The 22,216-nt window shown below is 54.5% G+C and overlaps 11 protein-coding genes across 11 annotated transcripts; 6 read left to right on the top strand and 5 right to left on the bottom strand.

Annotated features, from left to right (window-relative positions):
• Positions 1-873: 873 nt before the first annotated feature.
• A1O7_05947 (uncharacterized protein) lies at positions 874-1,909 on the top strand (the record flags this gene model as incomplete). Its single annotated transcript, XM_007759954.1, has 2 exons — positions 874-876; positions 932-1,909. The coding sequence occupies 2 exons, from the start codon at positions 874-876 to the stop codon at positions 1,907-1,909; spliced, it is 981 nt and encodes a 326-aa protein (XP_007758144.1).
• Positions 1,910-2,632: 723 nt separating this feature from the next.
• Positions 2,633-3,199, top strand: A1O7_05946 (uncharacterized protein; the record flags this gene model as incomplete). Its single annotated transcript, XM_007759953.1, has 1 exon — positions 2,633-3,199. One exon carries the CDS (start codon positions 2,633-2,635, stop codon positions 3,197-3,199), a length of 567 nt encoding a protein of 188 aa, XP_007758143.1.
• A 1,463-nt stretch (positions 3,200-4,662) lies between these two features.
• On the bottom strand, positions 4,663-5,065 carry A1O7_05945 (uncharacterized protein; the record flags this gene model as incomplete). The annotated part of the gene is made up of 2 exons (XM_007759952.1): positions 4,663-4,957; positions 5,010-5,065. 2 exons carry the CDS (start codon positions 5,063-5,065, stop codon positions 4,663-4,665), a joined length of 351 nt encoding a protein of 116 aa, XP_007758142.1.
• Positions 5,066-5,756: 691 nt separating this feature from the next.
• A1O7_05944 (uncharacterized protein) lies at positions 5,757-6,806 on the top strand (the record flags this gene model as incomplete). Its single annotated transcript, XM_007759951.1, has 3 exons — positions 5,757-5,793; positions 5,855-5,974; positions 6,139-6,806. The coding sequence occupies 3 exons, from the start codon at positions 5,757-5,759 to the stop codon at positions 6,804-6,806; spliced, it is 825 nt and encodes a 274-aa protein (XP_007758141.1).
• A 166-nt stretch (positions 6,807-6,972) lies between these two features.
• On the bottom strand, positions 6,973-8,534 carry A1O7_05943 (uncharacterized protein; the record flags this gene model as incomplete). The annotated part of the gene is made up of 3 exons (XM_007759950.1): positions 6,973-7,438; positions 7,500-8,286; positions 8,375-8,534. The coding sequence occupies 3 exons, from the start codon at positions 8,532-8,534 to the stop codon at positions 6,973-6,975; spliced, it is 1,413 nt and encodes a 470-aa protein (XP_007758140.1).
• Positions 8,535-9,640: 1,106 nt separating this feature from the next.
• On the top strand, positions 9,641-10,579 carry A1O7_05942 (uncharacterized protein; the record flags this gene model as incomplete). Its single annotated transcript, XM_007759949.1, has 1 exon — positions 9,641-10,579. One exon carries the CDS (start codon positions 9,641-9,643, stop codon positions 10,577-10,579), a length of 939 nt encoding a protein of 312 aa, XP_007758139.1.
• Positions 10,580-11,318: 739 nt separating this feature from the next.
• On the bottom strand, positions 11,319-12,748 carry A1O7_05941 (acid phosphatase; the record flags this gene model as incomplete). The annotated part of the gene is made up of 4 exons (XM_007759948.1): positions 11,319-11,553; positions 11,606-11,925; positions 12,009-12,409; positions 12,499-12,748. The coding sequence occupies 4 exons, from the start codon at positions 12,746-12,748 to the stop codon at positions 11,319-11,321; spliced, it is 1,206 nt and encodes a 401-aa protein (XP_007758138.1).
• A 977-nt stretch (positions 12,749-13,725) lies between these two features.
• Positions 13,726-15,895, top strand: A1O7_05940 (uncharacterized protein; the record flags this gene model as incomplete). The annotated part of the gene is made up of 4 exons (XM_007759947.1): positions 13,726-14,372; positions 14,464-14,522; positions 14,602-14,789; positions 14,879-15,895. 4 exons carry the CDS (start codon positions 13,726-13,728, stop codon positions 15,893-15,895), a joined length of 1,911 nt encoding a protein of 636 aa, XP_007758137.1.
• An 808-nt stretch (positions 15,896-16,703) lies between these two features.
• A1O7_05939 (uncharacterized protein) lies at positions 16,704-17,688 on the bottom strand (the record flags this gene model as incomplete). The annotated part of the gene is made up of 2 exons (XM_007759946.1): positions 16,704-16,966; positions 17,079-17,688. The coding sequence occupies 2 exons, from the start codon at positions 17,686-17,688 to the stop codon at positions 16,704-16,706; spliced, it is 873 nt and encodes a 290-aa protein (XP_007758136.1).
• Positions 17,689-18,911: 1,223 nt separating this feature from the next.
• On the top strand, positions 18,912-20,027 carry A1O7_05938 (uncharacterized protein; the record flags this gene model as incomplete). The annotated part of the gene is made up of 4 exons (XM_007759945.1): positions 18,912-19,192; positions 19,250-19,507; positions 19,566-19,705; positions 19,780-20,027. 4 exons carry the CDS (start codon positions 18,912-18,914, stop codon positions 20,025-20,027), a joined length of 927 nt encoding a protein of 308 aa, XP_007758135.1.
• Positions 20,028-20,867: 840 nt separating this feature from the next.
• On the bottom strand, positions 20,868-21,923 carry A1O7_05937 (uncharacterized protein; the record flags this gene model as incomplete). Its single annotated transcript, XM_007759944.1, has 1 exon — positions 20,868-21,923. The coding sequence occupies one exon, from the start codon at positions 21,921-21,923 to the stop codon at positions 20,868-20,870; it is 1,056 nt and encodes a 351-aa protein (XP_007758134.1).
• Between the last annotated feature and the right edge of the window lie 293 nt (positions 21,924-22,216).

Below are 22,216 nucleotides of genomic sequence, written 5' to 3'. Positions count from 1 at the left end.
AGGCAGCGCTGTGCCGCCACGATCACCACACCCAGTTGTTCAGGCTTGGATCTCAACTCACTCACTACCGAACCATTACCGACGACCCAAAGCCTTGCTGTCCGAGTGCGAGAAGGGCTTTGAAAGCATGACGTATTATTGGTCACTCATGCGAAGACCTAGAGACGCCACTGTGTAGATCCGATATGGCATGTAGCACTCCGTACTCTGTACGAATCTGGAGGTTCTCATAGCTGCATTGCAAGTTCTCGGTAACCTCTTGATATGTGGAAGTGGCTGATGGCGATAGATGTGTTTGCTGCCACATTGTCCAATGGCCGATGCACACATAAGATGGCAGTTTGCCCATCCCTTACCTCGTAAAGCATTCAAGACCCGGAATTTGAGTGCACACGCTCGCGCCGAGTTCTCACATGGGAATCCGAAGCTCATCCCGGTAGAAAGCGTCGATGTATGACCTGCTGATAGAACCAATTTGGAGATCTGGTAATCTTCAATCCCTCCGGCGCTCGTACCTCAAGGACTCTCTTCAGGCATGTACGGGAAGTACCCGGTACCCGTCCATGTTTTTGAGGTTTGTATGCAGGCTTCAATCCCATGAGTACCTGCTTGGAACACATGAGCCGACCTGGCATTCACCTTAACACCATGCCTAGCTCGCTAGGTTGCTGCGTTTGGCACGGCGGAACACTTTGATTCACAGACACTGGAGTACGGAGCGTCAGACAGCATGCAGTGAAACACGCGAGCTGGGCGGGTCGGTAAACCGCGTCGCGTGCTACTCAAGCCTGTTGCTCTGCACTACATAGTACACAGTACAACATATGCACAATCCTCATAGCTGCAGCGATTCCCCGTCCTAGCTTAGTTATCATGGTAAGATACGTTTCGTGTGAAAAGTGAACCATTTTCTGACATAATCCCATGACAGGCTTCTCTTCGTCGGCTTGCAAAGGACCATGCGAACTTACAATCCGCGCTTCCTCCCAACTACCTCTTCGCAGATGATGAAGATGGCTCCTCTTCAGATGATCTCACACAGCTTGTGATCCTTGTTACAGGCGCGGATGGCACGCCTTATGCATCGGGATTATGGCGCCTGAGCTTGAAAATGCCCATGGACTATCCCAAGAGTCCACCCAAAGCCACCTTCAAGACGCGCATATACCATCCAAACGTCGATGAGAAGACCGGCGCTGTGTGTCTCGAGACACTAAAGAGAGACTGGGATCCAAAGTTGACTTTGAAGGACATCCTTGTCACCATATCATGCCTCTTGATTCAACCCAATCCCGATTCGGCATTGAATGCAGCCGCTGGAGCTTTGATACAAGAAGACTACGAAGCATTTTCAACGCAGGCGCAGTTGATGACAAGGATACACGCGCCCATCCCCCAGCATATGTTAGCGGCTGTTCAAGAAGCGAAGCGACGCGGTGAAGATGCTGACCACAAACCGGATTCAAAGCATGTGGTCAGTCAAGCAACGCCTGAACAAGATGACACGAAAGAAAATGATGCGAGTGGACCGGGCGAAACGTCCACATGTCCTCGTACAAGTTCGCAGGCTACTATCAGAGCAAAGCGGCCTCTGTCGGAACTACCGCTTCCCGAAGATTATGATGCCGGGAGGTTGTCTGACACCGGTTCAGAGCCGAGAAGGAAATCACCGAAGACGACGTCTGCAGACGTATCAGATCGGACAACAAACCCACAAGCCGTGGCAACTATAAACCAAGCCGAGAAAGCGACCGCGCTCGGAGAGGACGAAGCGGAAGGAAACAAGGTTGCAGACAAGCAGTCATGCCGTCCTCCATACCCATATCTTGTTTCTGGTCCCGTTGCAGTACGCAAACCTATGAACGGAAAGAGAAAAGGACAGCCACGCGTGGGGATTCGCAGGCTCTGATGTGTGTTGATCACAGACTATGGCGTTGTTTGCTATATTTTGAGGCTTTCGGTCCAAGCGTTCAAGCGTACTGTGTAGTCATGGATAATGAATGGGATAGGAACAGTATGGAGGCTGGTGAATTTAGCAACGCGTTGCCCTCGCGCAACAGGTTTAGCGATATGGTAACCTAGGAAGACACTCAAGCACAGAACCGGCTTTTTTTCTGTCTCAACAAACAACAGCGGTGGCTAGCCGGTGGACGTTGGCCGCGTTGTACCGGTCTCACGTGTGCGCATGGTCCAATGATGTGGGTGACACAACGAGGACGATTTGCATCATGGCACACGGTCCAGCCCCTCCAGCCTCCAACTGGCCAGCCACCATTTTAGGCCTAGCCTAGGCCCGGCTTAGCTGCGCATCATCTGCGGCTACCCCTGAACAACCCCTCGCAGCCCCCGCATTTTTGTTGTTTTCTAGTCTCATTCCGGGAAGGGACAAATAGAAGGCTAGAAGGGGGGGGCTGGAGGCATGGCGGTTGAGGCGAAAGGGGGTATGGCAACTCCTATATAGACTATCTGAATTCATATGCAGACCTTTTGACAGATAACATCCTCAAGACAACCTGCTCTACTGAATACACTCAATCATCATCGACGACCCTGCACAATTGTACCCGTCAGTCCCCCATCTTACAACGGTTGAGCAATCTTGATTCCAAGTACCTCCGAACCATCACCAAATATGCACACCACACAACTATCTCTATCCTTCCTCTCCCTCGCCCTCAGCTTTCTCTTCCAGGTCGGCACCGCCCAAGACACCACTCTATCAGCAGTGTCAGAGTATCCCGACGGCCAGCCGCAGGCGCCTCCCACTGCGGCGGTAGCCTCATCCTCCTCAGTGCCCTCGACGTCGTCCTACGAGAACCCCTTCACAATATACACCTCCATGACCAACTCGCTGGGCGTCATCACCGGCATGCCGTCCGTGGTGACTTCCCAGCCCACCCAACCGGCAGTCATCACGAGCCAGCCTCAGTCGCCCACACTGCCCAGCTACTCGGGGTACTACTACAACACGACCAGCTCAGCGTCGGTACCGGTATCGAGCAGCCCCACCACGCTGGCCACAAGCATGACAGCGGTCGCTAGTGGGACTTCGAGCAGTGAAGGAAGTTCCACTGGTAGCTCATCCAGCAGCTCTAGTCCTGCGATCCCGCAAGCCACTGGCGGCGCGGCGGCCTTGAACAAGATCACAGGAGCGGGCGTTGGCTTGGTTGTCGCGGCGCTGGGATTCTGCATGCTATGAAATGATGCTTTGCGCGGGTGGGGTGGAACCTGCTTCTTCTTTTCAAAAATATGAACCGATCACTATCTCGATCATTGTGAGACTTACGTGTTCTCGGCACGACGAATCACAGATCAGATGATTCTTACGAGCGATGAACTCCGCCGAACACGTCGAGAGAGCTGTTACAGATTGAAGGCGATTGGAGAATTGAACACGGTACGTAAATGGAACACGATATGGAAATGCAACACGAGCGAGGAGTTTGGGAGAACAGGTTTATGTGACTTGTAATTATGTCGCGTGCAAGGGATACGATACCCATTATGCCTTCATGCCATGGAAGCGCTCCAGCTGATGAATGGCGATTACATTGGGATTTGAAATCTGGCGACACTGTACGGGGTAGATGGCAATGATAAATCGGCCCGATTGAGGCTTTTGGCAATCGAACAGTAATAAACAAACATGGTTAAACAACATGCTCTTTCTTCCGTTCGGTCTTGTGATCTTGGGTAGGCACAGCCGGGGCATCTGAATGCAGCTCGATCATCCAACATGGGCCGATTTCGCTTCGAAAGTGACCTCTGTTCAGACAGTGGCTCCTATCCCTTCGACTTGTCAAACCAATACATGCCGTCAAGCCTTCTCCGCAATATGGACATGCTTTTCGGACATGCCGCTCTGAGCCTCCAGGCCTTGCAGTTCTTGACTGGCATCAATGTGTGATATGTTCTCGAAAGGCATGATTTTTTCCTCTCGGGCGTGGTCGCCGACAAACCACAGCCCGAAGTATACCACGCTGCTGATCGTACATCTAGATCCAGGCTGCGATCTGATGACGTGCCCGGCTGCTTGTCGGTGGCTCGTGACAAGAACATGATCAGCCCGTCACAGAGACCGAAGAGCTTAGTAGTCTGCTTGGAGAATCGGCTTAAGTATTCGTGGAGAGAAGCGGGCATGAGATGATCCTGCAGGACATGGGAGGTGCGCAAAAGGCGTTCTTCAAGATGTTCGACCGGCTGTAGGCTAGTAAATACATCTGGTTGCGAATTCAAACAGACTGATATCAAGTAGACTGAAAAAGACGGGCTGGCGAGCGTGCTCATGGCCGTACAGGCCACGCCTGTAGAGGTACAAATTTGCTTCGTTAGGGTTGTACCAAATGCCGCGATGCTGGGGTCCCGAAAGCGAACATGGCTTGAAGAGGTCAACAGTGAAGCCGGGTGGTACCTGGAACTTGCTGAGCGATAGAGCCATTCCTGTAACTCTGACACGACTTAGACCACGGACCTCGCTCAAGTCATTGAGCCCTCCGCAGTTCCGCTGGTGTGAGTTGGCATAGCCGCATATCGATAACTTGAGCGCCAACCGACACTGCGACACGGCATTCCATCCCAACGAGACTCGTCTTTGGATGCTGCCGTTTATGTGTCCTTTCTCCAGTCCATTCAAATCAAGTCAAACACGATGTATTCGATTTCTTATGCCCCTCCCTGCTGTTTCGCCCAGTCCGCGAACTCTCTTCTCTGCGCTCTGATATCCATGAATCCCACCCGCTCCTCCAGGCCTCGGAAGGGATTTGCTTTTCCGCCATCTCGTTCAATCTGTCCGGCCCACGCGCTCCAACTAACCGGCTTCAACGGGTCGGAGCCCAGCACGAGACCAAAACACGCCAGAAACACAGACACAAGGGTCTCGAGCTTGATGTCTAAAGGCAGTGCGGCATTCTTGTGGAGTTTGGTGGAGAGCGTTGAAAATTCGTGGGCGGAATAGGCCCTGGTATTCCTGTTAGTTGTGGATTCGGCATGGACTGAGAGGCTGCCTTTACGCATGGAACAGTGATAGGAGCCCGACGAGGACGAACAGCCGCGAGAGCGCCGTCATGCTGAGAGCTTTGTCGCTCGCGAGCAAAGTGCGACAAATACTATGCCCCGGATTTAACAAGTGTTTGTGCAGTTCAGATTCAGTGTGCAACCGCATCGAAAAGTGACAGTCATATCGGCCTCGGATAAATTGTGAAGCCATTCGGCTTAATGCGGCGTGTAACAGTTACTTAGACTAGGTTAGGGATTGGTCCGCCGCTTTAAAGCTCAATGCCTCAGCCTTGCTCTCCGCAGCGTGAACGGCCCTGCCACCTGCATCCTGCCACCTGCATCCTGCCACCTGCATCCTGCGTCCGAGGTAGATTCTACTGTGTACTGTAGGAGCCGAGGCCGACGGAGGACAATGTAAATCTCACGCTTTGGTGATTCTAATGTCATGGTGCTACAGTAGGTCTACTCATGCGATGGCGTGCTCGCTACGCCGTATCGTATGTAAGTCAGCGAAGCGGCCATCTGTTAGCAAACTTTGCCGATAACGGACCAGTCCACTTCTCCTGGATGTATCAAAGTTTTTGTACCATAGTACCCATTCAAGGGACAACCAAAGTACTGCGGTAGACGCACTTCGTCTTTGCTCCTGACCTTCTCCATGCAGGTCTCCCCCTCTCTCTATCCAAAACACTTCAACTACCAGATTTTTGATCCCACCTTCGGTGCCGACCCTCCCTCGTGGCTACAATACTGTACCGACAATGTTGAACTCCATCACCAACTTCTCGAACGATCCAGGTGAGCATTCCGTCTGAGTACTTAGCCACACTCAGCTGAATCCACTAAAATCATATCACAGTTGCTGTCGAAAAGACGCTCAAGCTACTTCAATCGACCGCCCAGATCGCGGCCAATATCGGCTACACGTCCCCAGACGAGGCTACCTTATGGACGGTGGCCAAGAATCAATTCGCTCTGGGTAAGCAGATCTCATCACTGCATTGTACTGCATTGCCGCATGACCTATGCATTCGCCCCACATACAGCCCTGCTGTGTACATCTCTTTCCGACATATATTTCCTGACCCGCGCGTGAACCCCGACTGCGTTTCTAACATTGAATCTAACACACCTACCTACCAGCGCGTCGCTTCTTCCGCCTCGTCAAATGGATCGACTGCTTCAACAACGGATACGCACAATACGAGCTATACCAGCATCCGCGTGTCAGTAGCGAGAAGGCAGCGACCGGGGGTAACGCCACTTCGGCACAGAACGGTCTTCACTTCCTCCTCGTTGTGTCGAAGTGGTCGTTGCTCGGGGCCTATCTCTTCGTTGAGATGTTCACGATCGTCGACGCCGTGGCTGGCACGTGGAGGCCCTGGGCTGTAGCCACGCAGACCGAGGCGCTGAAGCTGTGGTTCTACGCCCTGGCCGTCTCTGTCATGTTGGATCTGTACGAGATCTTGGTCGTCTACTCGAGCGACTCGTCAGCACCGGTACCGGCAACGACACCATCACAGCCAGCAAGCACGTCCAAGGGTTCACCAATCAAGGAGGACGAAAAGCAGGCAATGCGAAGCACCAAATCTCCCCCCAACGCAGCTCCCGCTGCGGGTACGGACTCTTTCGCTTTCAACGCGGCCAAACGACGGTCGACGTACAGACAGCTTGTTATTGACGGGTGCGATCTGCTCATCCCCGGAGCCGCAGTGGGATGGTTAGCATTGGATCCCATCACGGTGGGTGTCGCCGGATCGATCAGCGCGCTGGTTGGCGGCTCGGAAGCATGGGCGCGGGTCAATGGGTAGAATGAACATGGTTGAAGCCAACGTGAAGTCAATCAACGATGCTGGGGCTCATACAGTTCAGAGAAGACTTCATCATCTTGTCGTCGCGACGCGACGCAAACGTCTCATTACACAACGCAAGCTATATTAATCTACCTCCGATGCTTTATGCCTGCCATCTCCGTCCTCAATCCAGGTTCTCATAATAACTCTCATCCTGGTTCAGCAGGTAAAACGGGTCCGGCTCCGGCTGGCCATGCCCACCATGCCACACGGGGCTGGGCAGGCTCGACAAGCCGCCGCCCGCCTGGGGGGAATCCGCAAAGATATGCTCGAACGTCTTGGCCCACTGGACACGGTTGTTCAGGCCCTCCAACCCCCAGAGCTGCTGCAAGAAATGCAGCATCGACGAGTGCGTGTACGCCGAGTTGTCGGCGTACGAGGTGCCCTGGTCGTGGATCAGCGTGTTGGGCGTGATCCACGGCGAGATGGCAAACGCCGGCACCCGAACGCCCAGCCGCGTAAAGTCGTAGCTCACGTTGTGGCCGTCGGACTTGCCGCTGAACGTGATGCCGTCTTCGGGCGCGGGGATGTTGACGGGTGGAGGGACGTGGTCGGCAAAGCCGCCGTGTTCGTCAAAGTTGATGATCAGGCTGCGGTGGTGTCAGTACGCGAATCTGCTTGACAAGAGGAGGGGGGGAGTAAACTACTCACAGCACGTTGTCCCAGTAGGAGGAGTTGCGGAGCGAGTCGTACAGGTGCTTGATCATCATCTCGCCGGCGGCCATGTTGCTGGTCGGGTGCATCGAGTCGATGGTGCAGCATTCCGGGTTGATGTACGAGAACTGGGGCAGGTTGTTGTTGGCCAGGTCCTCGTAGAACTGGTCCGCGTGCACGAGCCGGTCCATCGCGTTGTCCTGCACCCACTTGTACATGTACGCGTCGATGATGTCCGTCTCGTAGTAGTTCTTCCAGGTGATGTTCTTGCGCGACAGCGACTCGAAGATCGACACGGCGCAGTCCGTGCCTGTCGTGTTGCTGAACCAGCCCGCGGATTGGTCCGTGTTGTCGACGTACCCGCAGCTGGAGCCGGACGTTGCGAACTGCCGGTTCGGATTCGTCGGTCCGGGGTGTTCGGCGTAGTAAGAGTCCCAGAAGGCGTAGTTCTGCGCGAGCGTCATCAGAGTCGTCGCCATGTCCGGGTCATACGCCTTGATGACAAAGGAGCTGTCTCCCGGCGTGGCGTTGTATCTCTCGGATTGGCGTTCGATGAAGCCAGACATGTCGGGCACATCGTCGGCCGTCGGCTCCCACTTGCGGTAGATCTCGTAGCTGGTGCCGGCGAAGTTGTGGTCCGGGTCTTTCAGAGGGACTTCGGCCTCGTACTTGCCCGCGCAGATCAACAACGGCTCGTTCCACACGGTCCAGTTGGGGTTGGTGAATTCGTTGCAGTATGACACGTTGCGCAAGTTGTCGATGTCGGGGTTGAAGTCCCAGTACCCTACTTACCGTTAGAAGTTGCCGATGCAGCAAGAGGTGACAGGGCAGAGTCTGGCGCGCTGCAGGGTCCCGACTTCGAGACGACTCACCAGCAATGTTGTCAAAGGAGTGGTTCTCCATCATGAGATACACGACATGCGTGATTTTGCTGCTCAAGGTTGACCATGTCGACGCCCGGCGGTCGACTGGGATGGCAAGAGTGGAAGAAATGAGCGCGGAGGCACTCAAGACAGAGAGCGTGGAAAACATCTTGACAAGAAACTGCTCCCTCTGGGTTGTAACCTTCGGTGGTCTGCGGCGGCCCTCTTCCAGCCAAGTAGCGGGTTACCGACCTTTTATGCCCTGGTCCGTCGTGCTTCGCACCGAGCCTCGTGCAGCACGTCTCAACATGCCGACATACCCTGACGGCTTTCTGCCGGACTTGAGGAAGTAGGTGTATGTGCACACGTCGTCATGGCTCCTCATCCTGCGTTCTCGTACAAGAGTTCGCAAGCGAATGCTGTGTCTGATCGTCGACACGTTGCTTTCAGGCCTCGACTCCTCGCAGTGTCTAACTGCCGACATTGTCACCTTCTGTGTAGGGCAATACAGTCCGTTAGCGATCGACCGCATGCCACGCTCGTGTATGGACAAGGACATTCGAGGACCCGTCCGTTGAACTGTTGGTCTCATGGGACTTGACATGAAGAGGAAGCTATCAACTTGATAGCCTCGTCAAGGTTCTTCGCAGCAGTAAAATCCTACCAACAGAAGCGGGACTTGCATTAGCAGCGTGGCGCCATGCAGGGATGGAAGCTCCAGCGTCGATGAGTCTTAGCCGATGCTTGTCTCGACTTGCCTCGCTTGCTTCTTTGCAGCCCTGGCCTTGGCTAGAGTGCGCCGTATCCCCAGACCTCCAATCATCTGCACGTGCCTAACCCTAACCGCGCTAACCGGCGAGCTCTGAATTTTGCTCACTCAAGACAATCCCACGTTTCTCTTTGACAGGTCGTAGGCAACACGACGATCCTGTCTGCTGCTACAGTAGCTAAATGGTCCCGGCGACGCTTTGCATGCAATAACCCAACACAATGCCCCATCTGGAAGGTAAGAGACGGGAGGAATGCCTCGCTTCCCAGCACAGTCTACGTTACATTCGTACAACGATCAAGGTGCGAGGAGATAACAACCGGTGAGTTCGCGATGAGAAAGATTGGAAGAGGATAGCGACGGCCAGACAACATCCCGTAGGCCCTTGGATCTTTCCCAGAATCTTTTCTCCGTCCTCAATCATCGACTTTGTTCGCCGCGGGAGAAAAGACCCTTTTAGCCAGCACTATTTCGCGCGAAATATCTTACACGAGAAGACTTTCATAATGTCAATCGAGAGCTTCGAAGACACAAACGCCATGGCGTCCATGCTCAAAGCGCTCATGAAGCACCCATACACACCCGTCCCCGTTGACACGGAGAAAGATGCCATGCTCGCCCAGGCGACGACAACATCCCCAGCCTCAGACGAAGCCGCCGAGACGAGCAGCCAGTCCTCTGGCGAGACCGTCTGCGAGACAACACCACCCTCGAGCCCGCACCGCGACCACACGCCAGTCAACGCGCGGATCGTCAGCGACGCCATCATCGGGCTCTCGGACGGTCTGACCGTCCCCTTCGCCCTGACGGCCGGCCTCTCGGCGCTGGGAGACACCAAAGTCGTGGTCTTCGGCGGCCTGGCCGAGCTCATCGCCGGCGCCATCTCGATGGGCCTGGGCGGGTACTTGGGCGCCAAGAGCGAAGAAGCCGCCTACAACGCTACGTACCGATCGACACGCAGACAGGTCCTCGAGTCGAGCGGAGGCAGCCTGTCTTCAGAAGTCACGTCTATATTCGCGCCTTACCATCTCCCTCCCTCTCTGCTCAAGGACTTCACGCATCAGCTCATCACGTCCAACAGCCCCGACGTGGTAGTCGACTTCCTCATGCACTTCCAGCACAATACGCCCGAGCCGGCGGCCAGCCGGGCGGTGACTTGCGCACTGACGATCGCGCTGGGATACTTCATCGGCGGCTTCGTGCCGCTCGTGCCATACTTCTTTGCCAACAACGTCACGCATGGGCTGGTCTGGAGCATCAGCGTCATGATCATCGCGCTGTTCGCGTTCGGCTATGTCAAGACCGGGTACGTCGAAGGCTGGAGAGGGTGGCGCTGCGTGCGGTGCAATCTCTGGGGTGCGGCACAGATGGTCATTATTGGCGGCGCGGCAGCTGGGTGTGCCATGGGTGTTGTCCGCTTGTTCAGTCAGAGTGGACTGATGTAAATTACTTCTCAGTACGTAGGCGTTGGCGTTGGCGTTGGGAGCGATAGGGTCGTTCAGGCCCACGGGAGAAAATTCAGGCAGGCGCATGTGGGTAAGCAATTCAGATTTCAGATTTCACAGTCAAGCATTTGCCATCCGCGACTGCATGTGCTCCACAGTTCAGCATATCCTTCTTGACTGTGGATACGCATAAGTGGCCCTCCAGCCCGGCACCGGGACCCAGGTCCACTTCCATGATCATGGTACATTACCCAGCATCCCGTGGTGTTCTTTCTGGCCAATGGGTGTTTCATATTAGAGAAGGTGGCCGTATAGTCTTGACCGCAGGCCTCGGCTCGATGAGTTCTTTGCAGTGGGCTTCAGCATGCATGCGTGCTCCTCAAAGACATGCCGCATGTACCGAGCCGGAGAGCGCATCCGCGGGTGGCACTGAACACCTTCGGTTCGCGGTACCTCGTACGAGTTACTCATACGTGTGCGCGTGCTGGAGCACCGCACGTGCTGCTTCTAGAGCCGCCATGCCCTGACGATCATAGCCGAGACCCACGTCACGGTGGAGAAGTTCAGAAGAAGAAGGTAAACGGGCTGCGGCCTCGAAGCAGGTCCAATCGAATTATTCTACCACTACTGCAGTCTCGCTCCTCTGGCGTCACATTGCTTGCTTTGCACCATTACGCAGGAAGGCCCCTGTAGGACAATCCGTCGGCTTGCAGTCTGCCGCCCACTTCGCTACCAATATTCAGGGCACGTCATTTCCAGTTTTCGCGTCATACGGATAGGGGCTGGTGTAGTTGAAGGTGGCCACCTTTCCCTTGTAGTTGTTGACCACTGATTTCAAAACACCCTTGCCGTGGGCACAGGTGGATGAGTTGGTGGGAATCGGCCACGTGGCTACGTATTGGTCGTCAGAGAGCGGACCAGGGTATGACGAGTTGAAGAACAATCCCTTGGTGTTGACGTTGGCGTTCTTGTAACTGCACGGCTTTGTTAGCACGGGCCGGATGTGCGATTCGCGCAGGAACTCACCCAGTCTTGTTGGCAACAAGCTCGAAAACATTGGCGTGGCAATCCCAGCGACCGAGGGATGGGAGACCCCAGTTCTGAGAGACCGTCGCGATGGTCGAGTAGTGGTTGTAGAAAGTGTTGTCCTTGGTGCCTTTCAGGTGTGCGGGAATGGCACCGCCAACGAGGATGGAGAAGATCTTGTTCTGGATGCCGTAAGATTCGTTCTCATCGAACGTCAGCAGCAGGAGGGTGTTGTTCCAGAAGTATTCATTGCTCATGAGGGGCTCGACGAAGTTCCGCAGCCATGTCGAAGAAAAGGTGATGTTGGTATCGTGAGCGTCCTAGGCGATTCATCAGTACCTATCGATTGAGAGTCTAGCGATGCCGAGAATGAAGGGTACATAGTGGAACTCAGGAACCTTACATTGGTCATGTTGGGAGTTATAAACGCCCATTGGGGCAACTTCTTGTTCGCGAGATCGCTCTCAAAGCCATCGAGACCTTTGATCATGGCTCGGCGAGTGGCGTTGTTGGTGATGGACTTGTAGAGGATCAAAGGATTGTGCTTGCGAACATAGTCGTTGGCAAAGGTCTGCTGGTTGGAGTAGTTGAAGCCTTGGAATCCTGGAAAGGGGAGGTCCTCCTGGTACTCGGCCCAGGAGATTCTCTTGGTCTCGAGTAGATCGACGATTGTGGCCACGTTGGCTGGGACCTGGTTGAAATCATCATTGTCCATGCCAAAGGTGTCGCCTCCGGCTGCGGCACAGTAGTTTGGCTCAGAAGGATGAGTGACAGCAAAGTAGTTGGTCAGAGTGATTCCCTGAGCTGTGCATTGTTAGCACTGAAGAACAACACGCGGACGAGCAGACTTCATGAAATCCACCTCACCGGTCCGAGGCTAGGGGACGACTTACAAGCAAGGAACTTCTGGTCTGAGTCGCCAGAAGCAGCGGAGTAGTCGGTGTTCTCCAGCCAGATCTGATAGAAGCGGTTGAACACCAGACCCTTGACATTGCTCACCGGCGAGAGGCTGGTCGCCGTGGCGGCTGATTGTTCAATCTGGGTGAGCGTAGGTTCAATCGTCGAGACAGGGGGGCGAGACTGATACGGAGAGGCAGCTGCTAAAGCGCTCGCAGCAACGAGCAGAGCACTTGTCTTCATCATCTTGCGTGAAATTCTTGCGGAGCCAACAAAATCTTACGATGGATATCTCTGAGCAGGAGAGAGAATGGTCCCTCGCCCGAGGGCGACGGACGGCATCTTTTATGCGTCTGCTCACAAAGGCAGGCGAAAAAAGTTCCATGTCAGAGACTCGCGAGGATCCTGCGAGCTTCATTGCCGCAGAGCCACAGCTGGGAGCATGCTCCCTGCGTCGAATCAAGTTCCTAGACAGATACAGCAGCTCCATGGCCCGCGGCTCGCCTGTTCTGGCAACTCAATGAGACTGACGCAGGTGGGAGAGAAGGAAACCACCAAACAAAAGTGTAGACTAAGCTTTAGTGCCATGGCGCCTAATCCGGGCCGGCCAAAGCTTGAGCTTCAGTGGGGCAGTGACGCAGCATGAGCGGGTCGGTGACCGACGCTAAAAGCTCGTGCCAAGGCCTTGGGCCAACCGTGCGAGCTCGACGGGGCACGTGTCCCTTGCCGACTCTTCCTTCTCTTCATAAACCCTCGTGCTGCAGCATCGGCCAGCACGGGTACAGTGATTAAAAAAAATTCTTTCTGATAGGATGGAGATGAGGGGAGCTCTCTCAAGCGGCATGATGTTCCGGGTTCTGTTGGCAATCGGCAATGACGAGCGATGCCTAGAAGGTAGGCCACAAGCGAGAGACGAGAACCAGCCTTGCCATGCTCTGATCGAACAGCCATTCGTGCTGCAACACTCACCCACGCAGTTTCTGGATAAGCGACGTCGGATACGACAGGTGTTAGCCTGGATTGCTGATGATGGAGCAGCTTGATTCTTGCCCGCGAATCATGTGTTATCGCTCAGCTTCCGCCGTGGGAGTCGGAAAAAGTCGACATGGGTGGCAAACTTGAGGACACGCCCCGTTTGGAAAGAAGCAGTGTCCTTCACCTTTATTCTACACCCTGTTCAAAGACGGAACCTCAACTTTAGTTTCCAACTCCAAGCATAGAAAATGGCTCCGGATACGTCTGCCGAGAAGAGTGCCATTACAGGGCAGACCCATAGTGCCACGTCGGAGGGCCAGGGCTCACCTGATGCGAAGGATCGCGGTCATCAGTCCAATGTCTCACGAGGGCGACGAGTATACCTCGCCATTGTTCTGGTTCTTGTTGTTGTCCTGGCACTGGCATTGGGCTTGGGCCTTGGTTTGGGATTGAAACACTCCAGCAGGTCGAACTCAGACGACTCCCCAGGCTCGCCCTTGCCGTCAAGCCCTCAGACACCGAGTGAAGACTCACAAGCATCACTGTCGGTACCAACATGGAGATCGAACGTGGAAGACTATACCCTCGACACTGCGAGCTGGGACTTCCACGCGCCACCAACCACGCGAGAATATAAGTTCACGCTCAGCGAGGTTCAATTATCCCCTGATGGTGTGTTCCGTACGATGATTGCCATCAATGGGCGCTTTCCGGGGCCATTGATTCGCGCCAACATGGGTGACCGCCTCATCATAAACGTGCAGAACAATCTGCCCAACGGCACCGCTATCCACTGGCATGGTCTATTTCAGAACGGTACGAATTGGATGGATGGCACTTCAGGAATCACTCAATGCCCGATCCCGCCTAATGGAGGCAGATTCACCTACAATTTGTGAGTATTCTGGAACCCATCTCCTATGGCAGAGTCCACGCTGTGACTGGTCCATGCACACCTGTGTCCTGGCGTGCTGACCTAGATGTAGCACTCTAGAGAACCAATTCGGGACATACTGGTACCATACCCATTATTCCACCACGAATGGTAAGTCAATCCGAAACTGCAAGGGGCCGGTCCTCGTTCTGCTCCCCTACGTTACCTTGCACCGCTGACGGCGAACTAGGGGATGGTCCTGTTGGCCCACTGGTCATCCATTCACCCGATGAAGTCAAGATGCAAAAGTACTACGATGTGGACCAAGTTGTGCTCCTACAGGACTGGTATCATGACTATAGCCAGGCGCTTTTGCCCGATTACCTTGCGAGCGGTAGTGAAAACGGCGAACCGGTGCCAGATAATGGCTTGATTCAGGTCAGTCTTCCAAGATGCATTCATGTGCTGAAATTCATCGAACGACTGTCCTTCCTCACGCTGATTGATCCATGCTAACAATGGACCAGGGCACGAACTATTTCAATTGTTCATCTCTCGATTCTGACAGCGGCTACGTGTGCGAGCAAAATTCAACACGTGCAGTCTTGACGGTAGAGCACGGCAAGCGCTATCGTTATCGACTCATCAACGCCGGCGCCTTTGCGACCTTCCAGTTCTCTATTGATAACCACCCGTTATCGGTTATCGAAGCCGATGGCACTGCGACCGAGCCGCTGTCTGTCCATCGTGTCGACATTGCAGTCGCGCAGAGATACTCGGTCGTCCTCAACGCCAACCAATCCTCCGCATCGAACTACTGGATTCGAGCCCAGCTGAATACTTTCTGCTTCGGAGACGATAACCCGGTCCTCGACGCCGACGCTCGCGCTCTTATAACCTATACGAACAGCACGGCGGCGCCCACGGACTCTGTCGACTGGAAAGACGCACTAGACGTCGAGTGTATTGGCCTCAACTCGTCGCTGTTGACCCCAATGTTCGAAACCGAGGCGCCGCCCGCCACGATCATGTATGCCCTCGCCGCGAATTTCCAGATCGGCGACTACGCCATTGATCGCGCCTACATCAACGGGACCTCGTGGGTCATGTCCGCCGTGCCGACGCTCAACCAGGCAGTTGCTGGCCTTGAGGCGGCGAACTCCACCTTCACAACGTTGGGGGTCAGCTCGGCCTTCAGTGCTAATCAATATGTCATTGACGTTCCTGACGTGGCGATCGTGGATCTTCTGATCACCAACTACGACGAGGGCGCTCATCCTTTCCATCTGCATGGCCACAGCTTCTGGATTGTTGCCACGAGTCCTGACCAATACTTTGACTGGTCCACATACCCGGCGCTCAACACGACGCTCTCTAACGTGTTGAAGCGCGATACCATCATGATTGATGCGTTTGGTTGGGCACTTGTTCGGTTTGTTGCCGACAATCCCGGCTTGTGGGCGCTGCATTGCCACATAAGTTGGCATATGGAGTCCGGTTTGCTCATGCAGTTCCAGACGAGGAATGATATCATGAGGACATAAACGTTGCCCACGGATGTGCTTGGGCTCTGCTCGGCCTGAAGCCACAAATCCATGTACGTGTGTAGTGATGAATAAAACTTACCGGATCTTGCAAAATATTTACTTGCCTGCCCGTTCTCCTCCCCGCCTGCCTGCCTGTCCGTCTCCCTATTCTAGCGGATGTCTGACCCCATAGCGACCGAGATCTTATCAAATGGCTAGCCCCGCCTCTCGGCGAACCTAAGTCGCCACAAAAGCCCCGCTCATTATCGCCTAAGCAGAAGCAGAAGCAGAAGCCGGAGCCGGAGCCGGAGCCGGAGCCGGAGCAGGAGCAGGAGCAGGAGCAGGAGCAGGAGCAGGAGCAGGAGCAGGAGCAGGAGCAGGAGCAGGAGCAGGAGCAGGAGCAGAAGGACAAGACTTGAAAGGCAGAAAATGCTAGAGTCCCGGCCAATATATCTATAGGCAGACCCCCATCGTTTATACTCGTCTCAAGGGCCATTTTTTGGCAGCTTCGCCTGCAGTCGACCATCGGCCAGGCAGAAGAAACGCTCTGAATCTGTATAAGGCAAGCGGGCACTTACTGGCGCAAGCACGCAACGTGGAGCATGAATCAGGATGATCTGATTGCGTTGTAGCCGTCCCGACAACAAGATCCAGCTAAGGCAGCGCTGACGTGGATGGTGTTTTGTCTAGCTCTTTGATAAGGATCAATAGATAAACGGACGACTGGGAAGCCTTGGTCCCCCCCTTCGGAGAATTGCAGCCACAACGGGACGGGTCCAAGGTCAGATAGAGATGCACTTCGTAGGGAGAGTCATATATGTTTAAATTACCGTCTAATGACGTGTTCTGCATCGTCCCCTTGCTTCCTCTTCTTCCACCACCTTCTGCCAGTGAACAGTGCGAGGAAAGCGAAGAGAACACCTAAGACAGAGCACACGATTGCTACTTTCTTGCCGGTGTCGCTGTCCGCGCCGCCGCCGGTCCGGGTTTCTGTAGGACTGCTCACGGAGCTGATGTCACCCGTGGGAGACACAGTTAGCGTCGTGTGCGACGTGGCGGTGTGTATAGTGGAGAATGTTGTGGGAGTAGCTTACATTTGACGTCAGCACAGGTTATCGGCCTGTTCATCCCAGCAGGGCAGTGGTGCACACCAAGGCGATGGCGAGCGCAAGTGCCAAAGCGAGTCTAAGGGAGCACTCACTTGATCTTGCTGCAGTGGATGAAGGCTCGGATGTAGCCGTCACAGTGCTGGTGACCACTGTGGTGGGCGTGTTCCCTGGCGAGGCCTCTGAAGTGGCTCTCGACGAGTCTGAAGTCGAAGAGGGATTGCCATCGACGGTCGTAAGCGTTGTGGCGGTTTTCGTGTCCGCAGACGGGGCCGTCTGAGAGGTGGTTGGAGACTTGGATGAGCTGGTCAGAGTCGGATAGTCGTTCAAGCTGGCTCCATCGATATGGCAGTAGCCGTTATACAATGATAGCCCGTCCTGGAGGTCAACAGTGTTGGTCGTGCAGCCGGAGTAGATGCATGACGTCAGGTAAGATGAGGCTGTGGATTGTAGATCTGTCCGGCAGAACAACGAGTCCAAGCCGGCGGACAAGACGTTGTTGAGGCCGATAGCACTGCCAGGGCAATTGATCAGCCAGTATTCGCCGCACCAGATGCAGTGTTGGACACAAGGCCGAACGGAGCTAAAGGCTGGCTGAGCAGTGATGGAGACGGTCGAGTCCGCTTGACTGGTCTGGATGCACGACGTCGTAAAGACGAGAATGATTTGGATGATTAGTGCAAGAACGCCATGAGGCCGATCCATGGCTTCGACAACAAGAGCTTCGTGATGGAGCCGCTGATACGAGAAAACAGTGCGAGGTGCGGGACAAAGGGCACAACTCGGATCAGAGACCAGAACCTCACAGCCTGGCGTTTTGAGGAATCAATTCTCGTTCCTCGGGCTGGCACAGTGCTGAGGAATGACTTAGGTCGGAGGGAAGAATTCGGGTCCGACAAGAGATCAGATACTTGAGGACAAAAGACGGCATGAACCAGAGCGTGAAGAGCGCGAGATGAGGGCTGTTAACAAGAGGTTGATAAGTTCAGGTCACCCACCGATGACGTTGGTCTGTCTGCCTCGCTTCCTGATAGCTGTTCTGCCGATATGCGACGCTGCAGTGCACCAGTAGGAGAACCTCACGAGGCGCCTTGCTGATTGCGAGTTTGCCTACTCGTATTTGCGAAGCCACCAGTCTTGGCTTCCGCTTAAGGACGGCAGCACCTACTGCAAAAGCGCCTGGGCTCGCCTTCGGAACCCAGTAGAAGCATCAAACCTGTTTTAGAAGGATTTTCTGCACAGCTGTAATGAGCATGGCCCGAAGAAGAGCATCTCGGTTTCTCGGCCGCTATGTTTTCAGACTGTCAGTGGTCCGGCGTTCTCTGCCGCCCGCTACCCTACTTGCGTCTGATAGACTTTAGTGAGGGTCACAATACTGCGGATGGGGCGAGCTCTTTGCAATGATGGCTAATGCAGCGGATGCCATTTAAAGCTCATCGAATCGTCCTTTAGATTCTCGTTCAGCCTTGTTCATTGACTTCGGGGGAGCCTCCAGCCACCCCACCGCAGAGTCAATGCAATCGATGGGATCGGCATCAATGCAAAAGATAAGTTGATTGAGACTTCGTGTCAATATGTCCGTCAATTAGTACAGACAACAATCCCGTTCATGTCAAGAGAAGCACGGCGAGGCTGACAAGTCAAGAGGAGGTGTGCTAGATTTAGGAAGCTTGATCAAGCCTAGCGGAGACATTGGCACACTAGTATAAGAACGTACTAGTCAGGGACAAGGGAGGCGCGTCGGCTCAAGCCCTAAGGGATGAAGACGAGGACCGCAAGAGTCTGGAGAAGCGTGTTTGTCCTTCATCAAACACTTTCATTCATTCCTTCGTGCCCATTCACTCATTTACACTCTTTACTCGGTTTCTTCTACCCTGCAGTCACTCCTTCTCCCCCACGTCGTCCTCGTAATCACAACACCCTCCACAATGCAACTTCGCGAGATCCTCTCCACAGCTCTGGCTACGGCACCGCTGGCAGTGTCCGCAGCCGGCACACTTGGTTTTGCCGTTGGGAACACCAACCCCGACGGCTCCTGCAAGGTGCAATCCGACTTTGAAGCCGACTTCCAGGCCATCCAGAGCAACACCGATGCTCAATTAGTCCGAACCTACTCCTCGTCCGATATCTTTGGCAACCCGTGCCATACTCCCTCAGAGGTGCTCCCAGCTGCTAAGAATGCAGGTATCAAGGTGCTATTGGGCATGTGGTGAGTGGGACGCGCACAGATATAAGAGAACGGCATTGATGTGTATTTTCACGGTAGGCCCGACGGCGGTGCATATGACAAGGAGAAGGCAGCAATCGACGAAGCAGATCCGACTTCATTCGGCGATACGCTCTACGGCATCACAATCGGCTCCGAGGGCATGTATCGTGGCACATACGACGGCGATCAGCTCCTAGGCTGGATCTCCGACATGCAAAAGTCCTACCCTGATACACTGCTCGGGACCGCGGACAGCTGGAACTGCTGGAATAACGGGTCCATGGACGCCATCATCACCAGCGGCATCCAGTTGATGTAGGACCTGCCTGTTAGAATCTACCTTCGAGAACAACGCTGACGCCGTGGCCTACAGTCTCGCCAACGGGTTCGCGTACTGGCAATACCAGGACATTTCCAACGCCACAAAGACTTACTTTGACGACATGGCCGCAGCGCTCGGCCACGTCCAGGACGTCACAGGCAGTTTGGACAAGGTGCATTTCATGAATGGCGGTACGTTACTACTCCACCGCAGAAAGCAAACCACCGAAGAGTCTCAAACTAATATTTTTCTTTTCCGTCCACAGAAACCGGGTGGCCCGGCACAGGCGGCTCCGACGCCGGCGCGGCCAAAGCAGGCGACGACAACATGGAGACCTACTGGCACTCGGCCGTCTGCGGGCTCTTGGACTGGGGCGTCGATCTCTTCTGGTTCGAGGCCTTCGACGAGCCGAACAAGGCCGATGCCATCGGCGACAACGGACAAATAGCGAGCGAGAAGCACTGGGGCAGCTTCAACAGCGATCGCTCCCCCAAGTTTGACATGCATTGCTAGATTGGCTGCTGAGATATCTGCTCAGGTGAAGGGATGAGATGCATGGCTACTGTGCTAGATTGGCTGCGGAGATAAGAGATATCTGCTCTGGTGATCGCCAGGCCAGTTGGAGACATGTGTTTTGCATAAGGTAGTACATGGTGTACATTTGGCTGCAGCGCCGGTCTTCGGGTTGGGTATGACCAGGACCGCGCACAGGAATAGTACCTCATCTCACGCCACCCCTGGAGTACTCCTTGGTTTCAGCAATCAAGGGGCCACATTCGCACATTCAGACCGGGAAAGGATTGACCGAGAGATGTGCTGACAGCTTGACATGTGTCCTGAAGGGTCAAAACAGCGGTAGACAAAAATTCTGTTGAGCAGATCTGCAAGTCTACTCGTACATTTGTGTTCAGGTCCGTCCGAGATACAACCCCTACAGAAGGCTGACTGCAGTCCTTCCCGATGTAGTCCGCACTCGTATCCGTCCTTTTACTCATAGTGGTCCGATTTGTGCAGTCTGTCCATTGAATATACACTGTATAGGTGGACAAGCGTCCCAGCCAGTGGCTCGTGGCTCGTACAATACATGCCCAACCGTGCTCATTATCCCGTATAGCTCGTACTCCGAACGGGGCCGCTTATACCCGGTGCTGTGCGGACGCCCGATCCCAGTCCATGTCATGCATCCATATGCTCCGCTAACAAAGGACGATAAGATTGTTTATCTTTCAAATGTGACTATCACCGCCTCGACCGGGACCGGCTACTTCGCCTTGTTCTTCGATCGGAGGAACTTTCACTACCTGGATTCAGAAGTTAATAACCAGTTCACGTCCTTGGGATTAGTGGTGGGTGTTACTCACTTGAGAATCTGGAATCCGTATAGTAAGAGCTGTCGTAGGATACCGAGCTGGTCTTATCGCTGTGCCGGTTCTTCCTTTTCATGCCGAGCCATAGCGCCAAAGCGCCTAGACCGGCAGCCATCCAGCCCGCCGTGCCCCAGCCGCTCTTTCTCTTCTCTTCCACCACCTCGGACCTTGCAGGCTTGGTGCCGAACCACGTCCGTCGGCCTCTGCCGCCGTGGTGGGAGTGCCTTTCGACGTAAACTTCCTCCTCCGTTGTGCGTCTTCTTCTAGGGCCGAGTCCGAAGATGGCTAATAACCCGTCGATCAGACCTTTGAAGATGCAGCAGGCGCAGAAGAGGAGGAGCAGGAAGATGCCGACAATAACGCCGATCACGATGCCTGCAATTGCGCCGCCACTGAGGCCTCCCCCAGAATCGGTCTGTGACCCCACAATGATGCTGCCGTCCGTACTCACGGGGGTTACGAACGGCTGCGTGGTAGTTGCGCCTCCAATGCTCGTGACGGTGACCAAGGTGTTGCTAGTCGGTCGAATCGGAGCGCTGGCTGTGTTGGTGATGACCGTGGTCACGGTATAGAGACTGCTGTAGAATCCCGAACTGCCTCCGCCTACGGCTGCGCAAATACCAGCCGCTTGACAGAACTGTCCAGAGAGGCAGCAGACGTTGCCGCAAGGCGTCTCGCCCAGAGAGTACGAGCAGCTGAGTGTGGTTTGGGGGATGTATGAACTGAACGTCTGTGTAACAGTCTTGAGATCCGTCTGTACGAAGGTCGTGGTGTAGTATTGCCATTGTCCTGCAGCGGTGGTGGCGGCGGTTCCACCTGTTCCACCTGTGCCAGCGCCGCACTGAGCTTGGTTGTTGGCATCAGTGTAGCAGACTTCGTCGGCTTCACAGCACAGCTGTCCGTAATACCCGCATGGATTTGAGCATCTCTTTCTCACATCTTGAAGGTCTTCGAAACTGTGCAATAGGTCTGGTAGGAATCCCGCAATGACTGGTCTTGAGAGGAGGGCGGTGAGGACGAGACAGGCGAGAGAGGATAACATGTTGCCGACTCGCACAATCGCGGCCCAAACCGCAGTGTTGCGGAAAAGGGAGAGTCGTTGCCCGCAAATATGTGCGCGTTACGTTCGCATTGATGTCGAACCGAGTGGGTTGGCGAATACTTGGGTCGAACCGGCGGCGGATATTCCAAACGAGAGGCGTCAATCAACGAAAACAATGTACAGCAAACGAAGGTTCAGATCAGAGAGCATTCAGAGATGTGGTTGAAGGTTGGGCAGCGCTGTTGGCGCTTTTTTTGCGCTGGCAGCTTCTGAAGTACCAACCTCTTCCTGCC

This window comes from Cladophialophora yegresii (genome assembly GCF_000585515.1).
Source record: "Cladophialophora yegresii CBS 114405 chromosome Unknown aczIN-supercont1.4, whole genome shotgun sequence".
NCBI lineage: Eukaryota > Fungi > Ascomycota > Eurotiomycetes > Chaetothyriales > Herpotrichiellaceae > Cladophialophora > Cladophialophora yegresii.
This window is presented reverse-complemented; position numbering and strand designations above follow the sequence as displayed.